We start from the raw sequence: 17,451 nt of genomic DNA on the forward strand, positions 1-17,451 counted from the left end.
TGTGACTGATGCCCAAAGAGCACCTCACCAAAACCTAGTTTGGAAGACAGATTCAACACATGCTGCTCTTTGGGAAGTTTGTTGTACAGGCTGAAATGAATAATTTGGAAAGCACCTCAGAAAAGAGGCATTTTGTGCACGCAGGCCACAGCTGCAAACCTGCAGCCTGGAGGGCTGGTGAGATCAGTCCTAGTGCTGGCAGGGTGCTCTGTTCAGCAGCACAGCTGCCTCTGCACTCTGGATGCTTTTGTATTTTCACATGATGACTCTGATTATCAAAAATAAATGGGTGCACATCTAGATCTGCGTGCAAAGCAGATTACAGAGCCACAAAGTAAGTGCTAGAAAGTAAAGGTCCCAAGTCCTCCACGAGGAATAACCCACAGTAAGATCCAGTCTTGGAGGACCTCATGCTCCGCTGGTTTGCTGCTGCAAGCTTTGGACTGCCATGAACCAGTGGGGTGAGTCCCAGTGGCTTCACTGGGGCTGAATGTGGGAGGACAAGGGCAGCCCTCCTGCTGTTCCCAGTTTGCAGAGGAGTGATGGGTTTTCAGTGCCATGCTGCTGGCAGGCCACTGCCTGAGTCCTGAGGTATCACCACAGCCAGAGTGCTTGGGCAACTGCTCAGCATTTCTAGGTATTTTTTTCCTAGGAAATCACCACTGCAAGAAGCAGGAGGAAAAGTGACATGGAGAGAGACAGGCTGTGAATCCCTCTCAGTGAGATGAAATGGATGAGTCACAGGGGAAATCAAAGTGACAGTGACAGAAACCTCAGGGCACAACATCAAGGCCTGCACTGATCTGTCTGGGGAGTTAGGGGTGATCTCAGCCAAGAGGACCCCAGGAGGCTGTGACAGAAGGAAATCTAACAAGGGGGGCTGTTTGCTGGGGCTGTTTGTACTGGGTGGCAGAGTACACCAATGTGCCCACAGGCTCCTGGGGTGATCATAAGAGATGAGTAACTGTGATTCAGCAGAGGGAATAAATTGACCCTGAGAGGAACTGCTTGTTATTTGTGTTATTTCTTGGCCTGCTGGCACTGAGCTCCTCCAGGTTCAGCTGGTTTCACAAAGGCAAGCACTGCCAGAAGCACGCAAAACCAACTGGGGAGCAATTTCCAAGTACTTGGGATCCTTAATTTTATACATCCATTATTCTTACCTTTATTTTTAATTTTGTCTCTTGCATAGTCAGTTCAGAAGCTAAGGGAACATTGAAAGGTAATTGTGAAGGTAACAAAGTTTTTAAAAAGCTTTGTTTAGACCAGAGCATTGTGTCTTTCCTCAGGGGCCTTTCACTGTGTGCACTGAAGGGTTAAAGGTGTTTGCAAACCGCAGTGCTCCACACATTTTCTTTCCCCTCCGACATGGGGACACCTCCTTTCCACCACAAGGAAAAGCAGAAAGATGCAGCCGTGATGACTTTGGGGAAATCACTTAGGAAAATTATATTCCTCAGTTCCTGGGCTGGAGATTGGGAGTGGAAATGGTGCTGATCAGCCTTGCACATCTGGAGGAACATCCATGTTCCTCCCAGGGGCCAAAGCAAGTCTGGCTGAAGGCAGCAGGGATATCTCCTCCTGCTTCTGCCAGCAGCTCTCATGCAGAGGCTTAAACACTTTGGGTTAAACACCTGGGGGCTTGGCCAGAGGGATTCACTGAAGGGGTTCACACTCAGAGCAGGTGAAAATTGTCCCCATGCTGGGGCCGTACATGCACACCAGGCTGGCTTCTATGTGAGATTATGGAAAACACCAGGCTAGCCCAGCCCAGCCCACCCCACTCCATCAGAGGGCAGCTGGGAGGATTCTCGTGCTTCAAAACCCCTCTGGATGGACCCTACAAATTAACACACCCCCCCAGGCTCATCTGCTCTCAGGGTAGGTGTGGACAAAAACAGCAAAATAAATGTCTCTGAAATTCATCTCACCCTCCCAGCAATTCCCTCACGACCCCATAAATGTAATTTGCTTACCTGATTTAGCAACATACTCTGAACTAATCTCAGCATCAGGGATAAAAACATGCTCTGAGTAACCAGGTCACTTATTTTTTTCCAGTGGAATCTAATGTGCTGCAACACTTGTGCCTCATCTGTGCCTGTGGCTTCTGTGCTCAGTCTGGTGCGTTTTACAGAACATTTGGTAATATAGCATCCCTGAGGTCATGTCAAGTTCTGAATACAGCATCTGAATAGTGGAGTCTTTACAGAAAATGTAACTCAAATGGTGATTGCCTCCTGCTATTAAATTGGAAAGATTTGCCATAGGAACTGGGTCTTGCCTGAGTGCTTCTCACTGATTTCATAGCAAAAAGGGTTTTAGGCAATGATCAGGAACTGGATAAAGGACAAAACTCTACTTTTCCTTGAGCCCAGGGGATGCTCTGCACAGAGCCTGGCAAAGTAAAGGCATGTCAAAGTACACAGGCACCAATTCAAGCAGATGGAAAAGCTGCTGGTACCCCTCAGCACCCAAAGCCCAGGTAAAGCCAGGGGCACTGTCCCAGCCCAGCTTACAGCAGCGTCCTGGCAGGCCAAAGGCAGGGGTTAGACAGCAGGAACAAAGCTGTGGGCTCCAGACTGGCTGTGGTGGTGCCCAGGATAATCTTGTTTTAAAGCAACTCTGCTTGCTGTTGCCCAAACCCAAAGTGTGTGAGTCCTGTCCCTCCTTCAGAGCCACCTCTGAGCTGACAGCACGTGAGCAAATACTGGTATATGGGGAGTAAAGAAAGTAATGGAAAAATGGCAGTTTCAATGGCTTACCTTCACAGAATTTCTCTGAGAACTGGGAAACTCCAGCTTAATTTCAAGTTCTTTGTGGTGTGACAACAGAGTGCATACTAGGTGTAAGGAAAGCTGGGTGGAAACAGGCTCCCAACACAGACCCTGGCAACTGGAGCAAGCTGGGGATGCTGTAGTGTAGTGGGGCATTCTGTGGTAATTTCAAAAGCAAGTTCAGATGACCCATGAAGCTGTTTTGAGTTGGTTTGTCTTACACACATGTGCATTTTTGATGCCTGCACATGCACACAGTGTGCATCAACCTGAAGGTCAGGCATTGCCAAAAGTCACAGAGAAGCCACAGGCTGTGACCTTTGGCTATGTGACTCGAATTACAATGGAGACAAAATTATCCCTCCTCAACCACGCCGGGGAAAACTTACATAATAAAATTAGCATGAGAACTTTTCTGACCACGGTAGAGATCGCTGAGGAAAACAAGAAGCGGAATTTATTTAGTACTTGACAGCTCTAAAATGCTGAAGTTGGAAAGTGCCAGCAGATGGCACTTTGCTCAGCCGTTGCCGAGGCTGCGGCAGCATGGGGTTTCTCCCAGGCTTAACTGCACACTCGCATCAAGCCTGGATTAAAGCTAAAAATGACACAAAATGCTCAGAGGTTTCAAGTCACAGCACTCCCGATTCAAACGGAGAACTCTCCTTTTCACATGTATCTGTTGGAGGACCCTGAACGATGCCAGGGAGAGAGCTCAGGGGAGAGATGTCTGCAGGATTTGCTGCAGGAAATGGAGATGGGGCTCATCCCCTCCCTCCTGCATCCATCACCTTTGTGTCCTCTGGGCCTCTCCCGTCTCCCCCAGAGGCAAAGCTCAGAGTGTTTCCACCTAAAGCACAGCCTGGTGAAATGACCAGTTTTTATGGGAGTTGAGAATCACAGGATCACAGAATTGTTTGGAATCACAGAATCATTTAGATTGGAAAAGATCTTAGAGATCATTGAATCCAACCATTTCCCCAGAACTGCCAATCTCACCAATAACCATGTCACCAAGTGCAGTATCTACATGGCTTTTGGATGCCTCCATGGATGGTGACTCCACCACTGCCCTGAGCAGCCTGTTCCAATGTTTGGTAACAAAGAACTTCAATATCCCATCTAAACCTGCCCTGGCATAACTTGAAGCCATTTTCTCTTGTCCTGTTGTTTGTTACCTGGGAGAAGAGATGAACCCCCACCTGGCTGTCCCCTCCTGTCAGGGAGCTGTAGAGAGTGAGAAGGTCCCCCCTGAACCTCCTTTTCTATACGTGAGCCCCCCCCCCAGCTCTCCCAGTTGCTCCTCATCAGACTTGTGCCTGTTCCTGTGGCATCCTGCAGTGCCAGCCCTGGACAAGGACTGCAGTTTTGGTCAGGCTGTGTGACAGTGATGGCGGCAAAGTGCAGTTTTACCCCAGAGCATCTGCTTGAGGTGTGACACGGGGGCAGTGGCAGTGGGGACAAGTCCCACAGCACAGCTGGGAGCATCCTGGCAACATCCCTGCTTTGCTTACCCTTTCCCGAGGGCCTCCAGCAGGGATATTGAAGCCTGACAGGTCCATTGGGCCCACAGTCCCCTTTTTTGGGATTAAATAAATAGTCCAGCCACTCCTGCCAGTGGCACAGATTGGCTGCCAGCGGCATGGGAGTGTCTCCCCATCTAGCCGTGCCTGCCCTGCTTGCTGAGCTGAGCTGTGCATGCAATGCTGCAATGCTGCCGTGCCTGCACCAGGCCATTGCCACAAAGCCCTTGACTCATCTTTTCCAAGGCGGGGGACGATGCCAAGGGCATCGGGCTGTGCGGGAGGTGACACCTGACACTCCTGGCTCGGCGGGACTGCCAGTCGCCACAGAGTTTGGCCACAGGGAAAGCTGCCGGGCTGGAGCGGGGCACAGTCATCAGGGCTGGCTCGGCAGGTTTGGTGCCACCAACCCGGGTGGCCCCATGGGACAATCCCTCCAGGAGCGCCGTGCCCAGCAGCTTCCCTGGCACCAGCGGGTCTGGGCAGGTTTGGATCATCCAGCACACTGTGCTGGCTCATGGCTGTACCTGCAGGGAACAGCCAGGATTTGGGGCACAGGAGCGTTTTTTCAGGTGAAAGCCCACCCAGCCAGAACATCAGTGGACGTGGGCTCAGGTGGCACAGGTGTGCCAGTCCAGCACAGTGCCCACCCCGGGCCCTTTCCCTCTGAGATGACAAACATTGGATCTGAAATTTGTATTCTTAAACAATAGGTGCTGCTGATCCAGCCATGTGGAAGGGTTTGAAGTCGAGGAAACTTGAAAGTTATTAGGGTATTTTTTCCCATCAAGTATCTTGGTTGAATAAAAAACTGTGTCCTGACCTAGCTCACATCTCCCACAGCCACCCTGCCCCCATCCTGGGGAACATCCCGTGTCACACAGTGGCGTGGCCCAGGAAACCTGCAATCTGCCATAAACTAGAATTTCAGGTCTTCATCGGTTTGTGGGGTTTGGCCAGCTTGTTCACATCTATTTATGGACAAACCCAGACCAGCCCTATGCTGTGGACACGGGGATTTACGATGGGAAGAGCAGCTGAAGCCATTCCCGTTTTCCTTGGGTCCTATCACCACACAGCCCTGGGATGCTTTCCCATGGCATCACCAGCACACGACTGCCAGGGCTGGTGATGGAATCTGTGCTCCCTGCCAGCCCCAATCCAAAATGGGAAGGCCATGGGTCAGAGAACGATGCAGATGCTCCCTGTGGACCAAGCAGTGGGGTCTGGGGGTGTCTGGGTGCAGCAAAAATCACTTCAGAGCGTTGAAAAAGAATGTAACACAGAACCTGGATGGAAAGGTGTGTGGGAAAGGAAAAGGTGAGCAGGAATAAGCCAGGAGGGATTTGGCCTACTGCCAAGGAAACATCACTAGATAGGCTTGCTAGAGGCACAGTGGCCAGCCCAGCCGGCACTTCCCCTGGAAAAAGGGACAGGATCCAATCCCATTATGCTAAACTGGCTGCTGCCTCAATGCAGGATCCTGGAAGAGCCCCAGTGGGCTTTTGGAAAATTCCCACCAAGGTGGGGACAGGCATCAGCAACAAAACAAGGAGAAATGAACAGGTTCACCAACTGGGAGGCATTTCAGAGCCCACATGTGGGTGACAATGAGGATGCTGCAATCCTGGAGGGTGGAAAAACCCAACTGCCTTAAACCCAGCAGGGTGGGAAAACCCTCAGCCCTCCTAAAACCCAGCACTCAGGGAAAGGGTGAAGGGGTTATCACCTGACCCCAGAAATGCCTGCAAACACACCCGAAAAAGAGCAACCCTCAGAGAGCTTCTTTTTCTACACCTGCCTCAATTCCTAATTATCCCATTTTTCCCCCTACAAAATAACTCACGCCTCTGCCATGTACACTCACCGAAATCGTTTTGCTTTATTGCATATTGCCATCTTAGAAAATGTACAGTCTCATAACATTACACAGCATTTCCCACTAGCTAGAACTACTAACATCCTTGCACCTAACAGACTACCTTAGTCACTACGAAGCTAATATGGTCCAAGACATAAACTTCCGTTTACAAATTATTATGGAATTTTTTTTGTTGTTTTGTTTTTGGCATTATAAAAAAAAAAAAATCAGCTTTAAAATACACACCCAAGAGAAAAGAGTGGCTACTTACACCAGCACCAATCTAAAAGTAGTTTTCGACAATGGCACGTGGAATTACCTGCACACAGCCTTTGTATTTATTTATAGAGATATAATATTTTTTCTTTTTTCTATTTTTTTTTTTTTGAAAGAAAACAAAGAAATGGCAAAGTCAGCCTGATAATCAGGCTGTTGTAAAACAATTTAAAAAGAAAACAACCCAAGAGGTTTGGAAGGGCAAGAGGAAATCTGTCAGGAAAGGTCCTGATGTGGCACTGGGGTTGCAGAGGCAGGAGCCAGGGTGGGTGCTGGCACCCAGGGACCCTGGGAGGAGATCACCCTTTCTGACCCCCACCACCTGTCCAATTAATAAACACGTGTGACCAACCATTCCTTAAACCATCAGAAGCCAAACTTTTTTTTTTAGACCTTTTTTTTTTCCTTCTTATTTTATATATTTTCAATTCCCCCCATAGTCCATTCCCTCAATTGTATCAGCCCCATTTTTTTTCAGCCATAAATAAAAAATATAAATAGAGGCACTTTAGTTAAGGAATAGTATTATCATTACCTTTTGTCTTTATTTCCCCCTCCTTCTTAAAGCAAAGTGCTTAACTCCACCTTTGAACATAATCTGCAGGTTTTGCAGCTGCTTGGATATGAGGTGCTGGACTTTATTTTTGCACTTACCTGCTTTATTTATTACTGCTTTAAATGCTACTCAGAAAGTCCTTTTTTTTTTCTTTTTTTCTTTTTTTTTCTTCCTTTTTTTTTTTTTTAAATCTACAGTGCGTTAAACGTTGCAATGAAGAAAAGAACAAAATGGTAAAACCACAGCTCTTGACAACTCTGCTTTGAGAGAGATTTCACAGCTTTCACTCAGCACACAGACCCCGCGGCCTTCAGGTGCTTAGAACCTTTTTTTTTTTTATACAAATTAGTTTAAACAGCACTTTTGCTATACAGTACATATAGTTAACTGACATCCCATACCCCACCAGTAATACCGATTATCTGACAAAAAAAAAAAAAAAAAAAAAAGAACAACCAACCTTATTTCAAATAGTGTTAATATCTAGTGCAACAGGGACAAACTCATCTCTCCACAGGAAAAAGAACAAACAAACAAACAAAAAAAAAGATCACAAAAGTATTGGTGGTATAAAAAGGTTTTGTTTTGCTTTCTTAAAAAACATACCACAAATAAATAAAAGTAAAAAGTAACAGTCCTCTATATACTCAGCATAATTTAAGAATAGAAATGTTAATATGTTAATGGTGGTTATTTTTTATTCTCCAATTCTTAATTTTCTAAACCCTTAAATTATTACTCCCTGAGAGCTCTGAATTACTTTTATTACTGGTTTTTTTTGTCTTTTTTTTTCTTTTTTTTTTGGACTGACATTTGACAGGTAGTTCTGCTTACAAATTTGCAATGACAATGAACAGCAAACCAGTCAAAAAAGGACCTGGCTAAGAGACGAGTGTTTCTTGGCATCGCTGCTTCTATGTGTCCGAGAAAGAAAAAGGAAAAGAAGGCAGGTGAAAGCTGGTGGGTTTTACCCCAACCCCTTTGTATTTCAGAGACCTTTGGTCCTGACCCACCTTGACAGAGGATACAGTTTGTCCCATTGAACAGAAAGCAAGAACAAAAGTTACAACACGAAAGTTTATGCTCTTCGTCTCCTCCGAGAACCGAACCTTTCCCACTGTCTTGGGCCAGAAAACGTTGCAAAAGTATAAATACATCAGTGTGGCGTTACAGCAAGAAGCACTTTGGGGAAAAGTTTGTCCTTTAGCAGGGTGGCAGCAGGAGGAAAAAGAGCATTTCCCAAGGATGACGGGAAGAGCATTGCTGGGAGCGCCCGCGGCGCCGAGCTCGGGAACCAGCGCGAACGAACGCACAGATCTGCGAGTTTCTCAGAATCGTCGCAACAATGAGAGAAAACAAACAAACAAACAAACAATGGATTAAAGTTCAGTCAACTTTGCTTTTTTTTTTTTCCTCATCTTTTCTTCTTTAAACCGCTCGGCTAGTGTGTGCAAGGCATCCCCTGCAAATGGCCCGAGGGGGTTCTGAGCAGGAGAGCAGCAGGAGGCAGCTTCCCCGTCGGCTTCGGGACCACGGGGACAACCGGCGGCTTGGGGTTGGGTCCTCTCTTGCTCCACGGACGCGGCATTGTGCTTGTGCATGGGGAGAACTACTTTTCTGGAGTGGGGAGGAGGCAGCGCTGGCACTCACCAACTTGAGCTGCCCAAGCACCTCCCTCCACACCCCCCGACCCGACTATGTACACGGTATATACACACAGAAACGCACTCGCCCGCGGGGACAAAGAGCGTGCCACTGTTCCGCCTCGAATCGCGAAGCACTGTCATGGAAACAAAAGCAACAACAACAACAACAAAAAAACCAACCAAAAAACCAAAACCCACAGCCACTTCAGCAAGACTGACCCGCCTGTCTTTTAGCTGGGTTTTGCCGTCAGTTCTGTTTCTCAGAAGTTGAGCTTGGTGACGGGCCTCTCGCGGCCGCTCTCCGCCAGCTGGTTGGTGATGCGCTTGCGGTTGCGCTTCAGCTTGGTGAGGTCCTTGTCGAAGACCTCGCCCGAGCGCAGGGCCGACACCAGGTCGTCGAACTCGCCGCTCTCCTCCCCGCTCTCCTTCGCCTTCCTCGCCTTGCGTTCCCGCTCCCGCTGCTCCTTCAGCTGCAGGTCACCGTGGAGGGGGAGAGAAGGCATCTCAGACTCACACAGGTGGGTTGTGGGGGTGCCCAGCACACGCATGGTGATCCCCAAACTCGTGGAGCAAGGTGATTTCCCACCCCAGTGCTTAGCATGGGAGAGGTGGTCAGGGTTATTGATAGAACATGTCCCTGGAAGTGCTCCAAGGACAGGCTGGACAGGGCTTGGAGCAATCTTGTCTAGTGGAAGGTGTCCAAGCCCACAGTGAGGGGGTTGGAACTAGAACTAGGTCACTTCCAATCCAAACCATTCTATGATTCTGCGATTCTGTGATACAAGCCATGGGCTGGGGGTCACAGCCCCATGGCTGCTGCTGGTGGGTCACAGCAGCCGACAGACAGCACCAGCTCTGCTGCACATTTCAGCTGCAAGACCTCACCAACCCAAGGTCATGAATCAAGTAATCAAAAGTGAAAAGCCTTTGGGCCTAAGACCACAGAAGCTCCCTTCCCAGTCTTCAGTGCTTCCCGTGCCACCCTGACCACCGTGGGGACACAATTGCCACCCCCAGGTGCCCTTGGGGGTGCTGCCAGAGTTGCTGGTGTGTGCTCACCTGTGCCTCCATGCGTGCCCGGCGTTCCTCCTCCTCCTTCCTCTTCCTCATGTTCTCATTCTCCTGCTTGGCCTCAGTCACAGCCTGAAGGAACTGGTCAAAGATGCCAAAGAATTCATCAGGCTGCATTTTGTCCGTGTCTTCTCCGAAGTGCTTCACAGCCTTGGAAAACTGGAAGAGAGAAGACAGGGCTGCATCAGTCTTGGATAAATCCACTGGGCTGGTGGGATGGAGCAGCCTGAAACACTTCCAAACAGAGTGAAACACTTCCAAACAGAGTGAAACACTTCCAAACAGCCACAGCACACAGCAGGGCTTTGCCTCATCAAGCCTTGATTTAAACCTGAAATAAATCACCTGATGTGTTACCTGTTGCCCTACAAGACCTGGATCACCATCAAGCTCCCTCTCCCCATCTCGCCTCTGGCTCTGCTGAGCCTCCCCTGCCCCAGCTCCACTTTATTAACTAAGCAGCAGTAAAAACAAGGAAGCAAAATACTATGGGACTGAAGACATAAAACTAATAGTAAACACGGCAGGGGAAGGGAAACTTGCACTTTTAAGTTTTTCTTTGAAGTATTTTTGGGGGTATTATTTATCACTGCCACATGCTCTGCTATTGAAACCAAATGTGTTGGTGAAACTTCTAAAAGAAGATTTTTGCCCAGGCTCAGGCACAGCCCTGGGCAGGGAAATAGGGAGTTTTCCGGCCTCTTGTGCTGTTTGCACACCATTAATGTGAGGGAGTCGAATGAGGCCGTAGCAGAGGTCAGGACAGGACATCGACGATCTGCCAACGTGCCCAAGTCCCCAAGCAGCCCCCGAGTTGTCCTTGGGACTGACACTCTTTGTTCTCACTTCCACTCTGAAGGAGACTCTTTGTGCAAGAGCAAGTTTGTTAAAATTGTGAAGGCACATTCTGGAGATAAGCACGCTTAAAAGAAAAGGAAAACAAAATCAAAGCACCAACAGATTTATTAGTTGCTTTGATATCGCAGGGTAGACCAAGAGGAACATTTTAAAATCCTGCCTGTATGATTTAGTTTTATTTGCAGGGGTGCCTCAGGCTCTTCAATAGACATTTAGTGCATTTTTATTTCTTTGTTTACTTAAGAGACTTAACGCTTCAAGATGCAGGGAGGAATCTGAGAAGTGCCACTATATAAGTCAATATAATTGAGGTTAATCTTGCTGATTTTAATCAGGATTTTACAATTCTCTGCCATGTTACAAGAGATGCTGCTGGGGGAGGGAACGCTGAAAATGCTCTCCTCATGTGATATAAAGTTATAAAACAGGGATGTTTCTGCTTTCCTAAGAGAAAACAGGAACACAACTTGAATCTGGATATGTGTTTAAAAAGCAAAAGCATAGCCCATCCCTTCCAACAACCATGGAAAACCGCTTCAGAGTGGACTTCCACAGATACTGGGGACCATGACCAGACCTTCTCCTCCAGATCCAGCCAAGTTAGCAGAAGACGATACAGTTTGCGGAGTATTTGTCACCAGTCCTAACCCAGCGCAGGGAGTATCTCTGCCAGGTTACCATCAACAGACCAAAAGGGTGGCCTGGGTTACCCATGGCCTCAGGGAGGTCCATCGTAATGCCCAAGCACAGGTCAGAAGGACAATGCCAACTGAACAATGGACACAGCCAGGGAGAAGGGGGTGAGGCTGAAAAGCTGCTCAGATCTCAAGGACATTGGTGGCCTTACCAGCTCTTTTGCTTCCATCAGGAGATCTTCAACATCTGAGAAGCTGAAGCTGGCCAGTGTGATGAACTGGCTGACGACAGACACAAACTTGTCACCTGCTTGCTGAACCTGAGACTTCTGGAAGTCCAGCTCCTTTGGGGGAAAAAAAAAGGTAAGTCTGGTCAGGCCCTGGCTGATGAGGGACACAAATACCTCTGGCCTCTGGCAGTGTCATTAGGAGTGTGCCTGAATCAGTGCCAAGGGTTCAGCCAGCATCACCACTGCTGCTCCCCCTGCCAGGCATGACACCCTGGATTACACTGCCTGGAGTAAGCTTTTAAGCCAAATCCTGCAGGAAAGCTTATGGAAGCAGGATAATTCAGCAAGACAGTGAGTCCTTTGGGATGCCTCCAGCATTTCATCTCCACTCCAGCTGTGCTGCAGAAGTGCTCCCCAACCCTCAGTGGTTTTATAGCCAAGGGGAGACTCCTCTGCACATCACAGGTCCTCCTTGGGCATCACCACTAGGCTTACTCAGCCTCCCTTGATGCATTAGACATAACCCATGCATGTGCCTAAACACACACGGTAACTTCAGTGCCAAAACAGCCCTGAGAGGACAGGCACACGTGCAGGGCAGGAAGGAAAGGCAAACAGATCTCCAGGATGTGAGATAAAAGCAGCTTTGCTGGGAGCTCCCTGGCCTCCCTCCCCAAGGAGGGATGCAGTGCTGCTCAGAGCCAGGCTGGACTATACTTGATTTAAATGATACTTACAGTCTCCACTGCTCTCAGGCCGCTTCTCAGAGTGTTTATTTCTTTCTCCAGCTCCGTCATGCTGTAGGAAATAGCAGGATGTTAATTTTCAGGTTTTCCCAGCAAAATCTACAGCTCTCCAACCAAATTGACCATGGGTTTTCCCACTGAAAAGACCCCAACCCTGCCCACACTGCCTCCTTTCTGCAAATCAGCGTGACTCAAGCAGCAAATCAGGCTGACAGCCTCTAAGCTGGGACTATCTCAAAGTGGCTGCAGCTGCCTGTTTCAAAGCAAAGCGCTTTTCTGTATTTTTAACCAAGGAGACTGTGCAGGTTTATCAAGCTCAGCAGCCTCCAGCCCTGTCCAAGTTGAAAGGATGGCTCAGGAAAAGGGCTTTGCTGGGCACAGATTTCCCTCCAGGTCCAGCAGTGGATGGGATCATTGTCCCAGGGCACAGAGGACAGTTTTTCAGGGTACCACGGTTGGGTGAGCACCAGGCAAAGCATCCTTCCGAGGAGCAGCGAGGCTTCCACAAAGGGAGACAGCCCAAATATAGAGAAATAAAAATAAATCACCACGTCTGGCGCTGCCTTTGTTTACACAAGGCTCAAGCCCCTGATGAGCTTCAAATTCAAGTGCTCATGGGTTTCTACCACTGTGTCTGAGGGGAAGCTTTCTCACAAAGCCTCGGTGACCACAGGCTTGATGCCTTTCCAGGGGTGTCTGTGCGAGGGCTGGGGTCCCTGGAAATGCTGATGCTGGGTCATGGGGCAAGCATTCCTGGCAGGTTTAGTCTGGGAAAATGCAGTTTTGGGAGCCCTGTGCTCCAGCAGTTCATTACCAGTGGTGGGATTGACAGAGGCGGCAATTTCTGCTTCACAGCTGCAGGACTGACTGGGGGGAATTCAGGGTTTTCCAGAGCTTTAGAAACTTTTTGGTTTCGCTCTAGATTGGACCAAACCCAAATGTTACATATGGTGTCCAGTTTGAAGTGAAATGATAAAGTTTAGAGGGGTAAGGAAACCCCCTGTGCAGACGTCTTCTTTCCCATACGTGTGCCTGTGCAACAGCTGCAGATCAGGAACGTGGGAAAGCCAGAGTCTCCACTGGCATGGAGCACGTCCTGCTCAGCCATGCCCTCAGCTGATGCCTCCAAACTGAGCACCACACGCCCACAGAACCACAGAATATCCTGAGCTGGAAGGGACTGAGGAGGATCTCCAAGTCCAACTCCTGGCCCTGCACAGGACAGCCCCAAGAATCCCACCCTGTGTGCCTGAGAGCATTGTCCAAATGCTTCTGGAGCTCTGTCAGGCTTGACACTGTGACCATCGCTGTGGGGAGCCTGTTTCAGTGCCCAGGAAACCTCTGGCAGAAGAACACTCTTCCTGCATGCCAAGATTTGTCCCGTCACTGTGCTCACTCCCAATGGCTGATGATTATTTTACATTTTATACAAGAGGATCCTTGTTTTGTCCAGTACACATCTTCCCTGGGAACCCACCACTGCTACAAGAGACCTTTGAAGCTTGGACAGTCCTCAAGCCAATGTAAAATCCATGTATATTTCACAGCATCTTGGAATGGTTTGGATGGGAAGGGACCTCAAAGCCCAACCCTGCTGCCATGGGACACATTCCACTATCCCAGGTTGCTCCAAGCCCCATCCAACCTGGCCCGGAACACTTCCAGGCAGGGGGCATCCACAACTTCTCCGGGTAACCTGTTCTAACTGCACCCTCTCTAAAGAGGTGCCGTTTCAGCCCCTTTTCATGTCCACAACTGACACAAATGGCTGCAGAAACGTGTGGTCTTTGCTGCTCACATCCCTGAAGCATCAAAGCCCCTAAGCTCCTGCTGGAGTTTAAAACCAAAACAGAGCCTCATTGATTTCAGAGGTAATTCAGCACATACTTGAGGGCTTTGCAGAGCAACAGCAGATTCCTCCTGAACTTAAAGGTTGAGGCTGTGTTTAAGGGCTTTGCAGAACTGGGGCAGCCTGTTCCCAACAGGTCACTGGGCAGGCTTTAAAAAGCAAACCCCAGGAACTCCATGTTGATGGAACAAGGGGCAGGCAGGACCTGGATGCAGGTGAGTCCCTCACACAGCTGCCTGGTCCTGCCCACGCTTCAGGCAGAGCCTCCCTGGCACATGAAGATAAACAGCTGCCCTTTATCTGCAGCCACACCGCAACCGCTTCCTCCCGGATTACTTAATGCACCATTAGAAATTAATTAAATGCTTTTGCGGTGAGATAACAACAGGAAACGGCTGCTGCAAGCAGCTCTCCTCCCCCAAGCTCACAAGTTTAGAGCCTTTGCTGCAAGGGCTGTGATTTAAAGCTGCCAGGTGATGTTTGCTTCTGAGTCCTGGGCTGCTCTGGGCCAGCGTGGCCACGGCATGGGATACAGCCCAGCAGCTGTAGGGCAGGGATACAGCTCCCAGCACCTCTGGCCAGGAGGGTGAGCCAGGGTGAGGTGACATGGAAAAACAAGCTGAAATGAGGGGAGAGGTGCTCCCAGTGCTGCCTAAGTGCCCCCTCAGCCCCTGCTTACTTGACTTTGGCTGCCTGTGGGATGTCTCGCAGCTCCTCGTGCAGGCGCAGGACTTTGGGGTATTTCTTTTCCACGACAGTGATGAGATAGTGCAGCAGGGTGATGTTCCTAGGAGAGAGGGGCAGAGAGGTCAGTGTGGCAGCATCGTGGGGAGCTCACTGTTCAGTCAAAAGCCCTGGTTAAACCCCAACCACAGTAGTGAACTATTTGAGGATTTCTGCAAGGATGCTGCTTGATGCCTGTCCAGGGACATGGGATGGGTCTGTCCCGTGCACAGCTATAGGGCAGAGCAGCTCGGTCCCTGCAAGCAAGGGCTCTCCACACGAGGAACCCAGGGGAGGTGACTGGAGCATCACTGCTCTTGTCCTCCACTGTCTTTACTGATGGATGAGACCAGGCAGCTTTGAGACCTGATCCAGCTCCTCTTGCTTTGTACACAGAGCTCAGCAGGGCAGAGCAAACCAGGCAATGGCTGCATCAGCATGGGAGAGTGGCAGAGGAAGTTCCTATGGAGAAAAGCCCCTGGAAACTCTTTCTCTGGCTCCTGGCATCTTCAAAGGGGTAAAAAAGCATTTGGAAGATGATTCTCCTAATCAGCCTTGGCTGTAGTTTAGCCAGCCCAGGAAGGAAAGGCTCCATCAATTGTGCTGATCTGCAGCTTGGCTTCCCTTGAAAGCTGTCCTGCTCAAAAAAGTGCACGCTCACATCACTGGACGTGCCAAACTGGGCAGCAGGAGGAGGGGACTGCTCCCACCTACCCATGTCCCAGAGGTGATGCTAATGACCCCTGCATTCCCCCCAACACCCCTGGGGCCCATGGATGCTACCAAGGACAAGGGCAGGGGCTGCTCACTTGTCAATGCTGGACTTGGTGTCTGCAATCTTGTTGAGGCTGGAGATCTTAAACCCGAAGGCGTTGCCCCTCTGGCCCTTGTTCATGTAGTTCCCAAAGGCCAGGACCACCTCCAGGAGCTGCTGGAGGCTGCTGCTCTGCAGCACTGCCTTGGAGCCAGCACGGATGGCTGAAAGCAGAGAGGGGTGGGACATTACCCCCTGCCATAACAGCCCACCAGCAACCCCTTCAGCACCCCCAGGAAGGACCACCAACCCCTTCCCCTTCCCTTCCCCTTCCCCCAGGCTCATCCTGGCACAGAGGATGCTCTTCCTGGGAGTGATCCCTGTGCTGGCACAGTCCCTTAGCAGCTCTGGTCACTTGCCTTCCACCTTGGGCTTGACCTCTGCAACTCTCTCTGCAAACTTCTTCTTGAAGTAGAGGGACTGCAGCCTTTGCTGATAATGGTTTATCCTGGAAAACGAAGAGGAGGTGCAGGTTGAGCCTAGCTTGCTGCAGGCAGAGCTCTGTTGCTCCACTGCTCACAGCTGTGCTTACAAAGCATGCTTGAGCCAGGGTGATTAAAAAATAATGACCCCTTTTCTCCCTGAAACTGTGCTGAGATGGGAAAAATTGACAACTGAAGCTACAGCTGTCCTGGGGTGGATCCCCATGGGTTTTTAAGCACATGCTTAAGCCTATCCCCTTAACTCAGCAGGTTCAACAAGTGGATTTTTACACCCTATTGACATGTGAAAGAACAAACAGTTCTTTCACAACCACTCCTAAGCAAAGGTGCTGATGAGGTCTGGGCTCCCCATGGCTTTGTGATGAGCTGCAGCTGGAGAGAGGCTCACCTACAACCAGAACTAATGAAACTGCACCTTCTGATCATCAGAATGATGGACTGGCCTGGGAAGCCCCTCCCTCTCTTGGGCAAGTCAGCGATGGCTCTGCTCATGTCATTCCTGTTTACGCTAACCAAGATCTCACTTGTATGCACATGGCAGTCTGATTTGAGTCACTTGGACCAAGGACCCACGGGAGACATGCTCCCACACAGGGCCATGAGCTGTGCTGTTGTACTAATCAGAGGTGACAAATACATCACACTTGGTTACAGACCACAAGGCAAAAATTAAAACGCCGTGCTGGAAATCAAGGAAAACATTTGCATCAGCACATTGTGCTTTCCAAAGGATGAAGGCATGAGAGTCTGTGGCGAGAGAGTCTTCGAAGAAGGAAGGTGACCTGTGATAGAAAAGCTAATTCTGAGCATCACTGAGCCCTGAGGGCTCAGGTCTGAACTTCACAGCTCCATCCTGCATGCCTCTGACACTCAGCAAGCACACAGCTCATCGGTGCACTTCTCAGGGACCATGGGAGCATTTCTATTTTTGATCTCCCAGTGCAATTGTAAAACTCGCTGACCTTGCCAACAAGTGACTGGCTTGAAGTTCAGCTAAGAAATTCAGAGAGCTCAATGCTCAGTTCAATTTAAATAAGGAGCTTCAAGATTTTAACCCAGCACCTCTAGAGGATGTGCATGCAAGAGATAAGGTTATTCATCCCTGAAGACTCCTAAGTTTTAAATGATTGCTACCAGGAGCAGGAAGAAATGACATTTCCTTTCAGTCTCATATAGTCTCAGGAGCCCTGGAGATGAGTCAATCCTGAGGTGAGAAGTGGGACTCATCTACACAGCAGGGCAAAATGTACATACATCAGGCCTGAATATTCACTAGGATGAAAGGGAAAGGAGCACAGTGCTACCATTTTAACAGCACTTCCCACTGGGCAACAATGAATCATAGAATGGTCTGGCCTGGAAAGGACTGAAAGATCATTTAGCTGCAACCCCTTTGCCCAGTAGAGGCACCTTCCACTTGACCAGGTTAGATTACAGAATCTC

General features: G+C 49.3%; 1 protein-coding gene across 2 annotated transcripts in view; it reads right to left on the reverse strand.

Moving 5' to 3' along the window:
• Positions 1–6,156: 6,156 nt before the first annotated feature.
• The window catches only part of DAAM1 (dishevelled associated activator of morphogenesis 1), a 91,325-nt gene continuing 80,030 nt past the window's right edge, over positions 6,157–17,451 (reverse strand). For both annotated transcript variants that reach the window (XM_066189032.1, XM_066189033.1), the window contains 7 exons: positions 15,925–16,013; positions 15,561–15,729; positions 14,708–14,815; positions 12,171–12,231; positions 11,416–11,547; positions 9,699–9,869; positions 6,157–9,109 (listed from right to left, as the gene is read on the reverse strand). In XM_066189032.1, the coding sequence (XP_066045129.1) occupies positions 8,900–9,109; positions 9,699–9,869; positions 11,416–11,547; positions 12,171–12,231; positions 14,708–14,815; positions 15,561–15,729; positions 15,925–16,013 (940 nt within the window). In that variant the 3' untranslated portion in view covers positions 6,157–8,899. The remainder of the gene's footprint in view (positions 9,110–9,698; positions 9,870–11,415; positions 11,548–12,170; positions 12,232–14,707; positions 14,816–15,560; positions 15,730–15,924; positions 16,014–17,451) is intronic.

This window comes from Chamaea fasciata, unplaced genomic scaffold, assembly GCF_029207755.1.
Source record: "Chamaea fasciata isolate MVZ Bird 193981 ecotype frontalis unplaced genomic scaffold, bChaFas1.0.hap1 SCAF_7, whole genome shotgun sequence".
NCBI classification, from domain to species: Eukaryota; Metazoa; Chordata; class Aves; order Passeriformes; family Sylviidae; genus Chamaea; species Chamaea fasciata.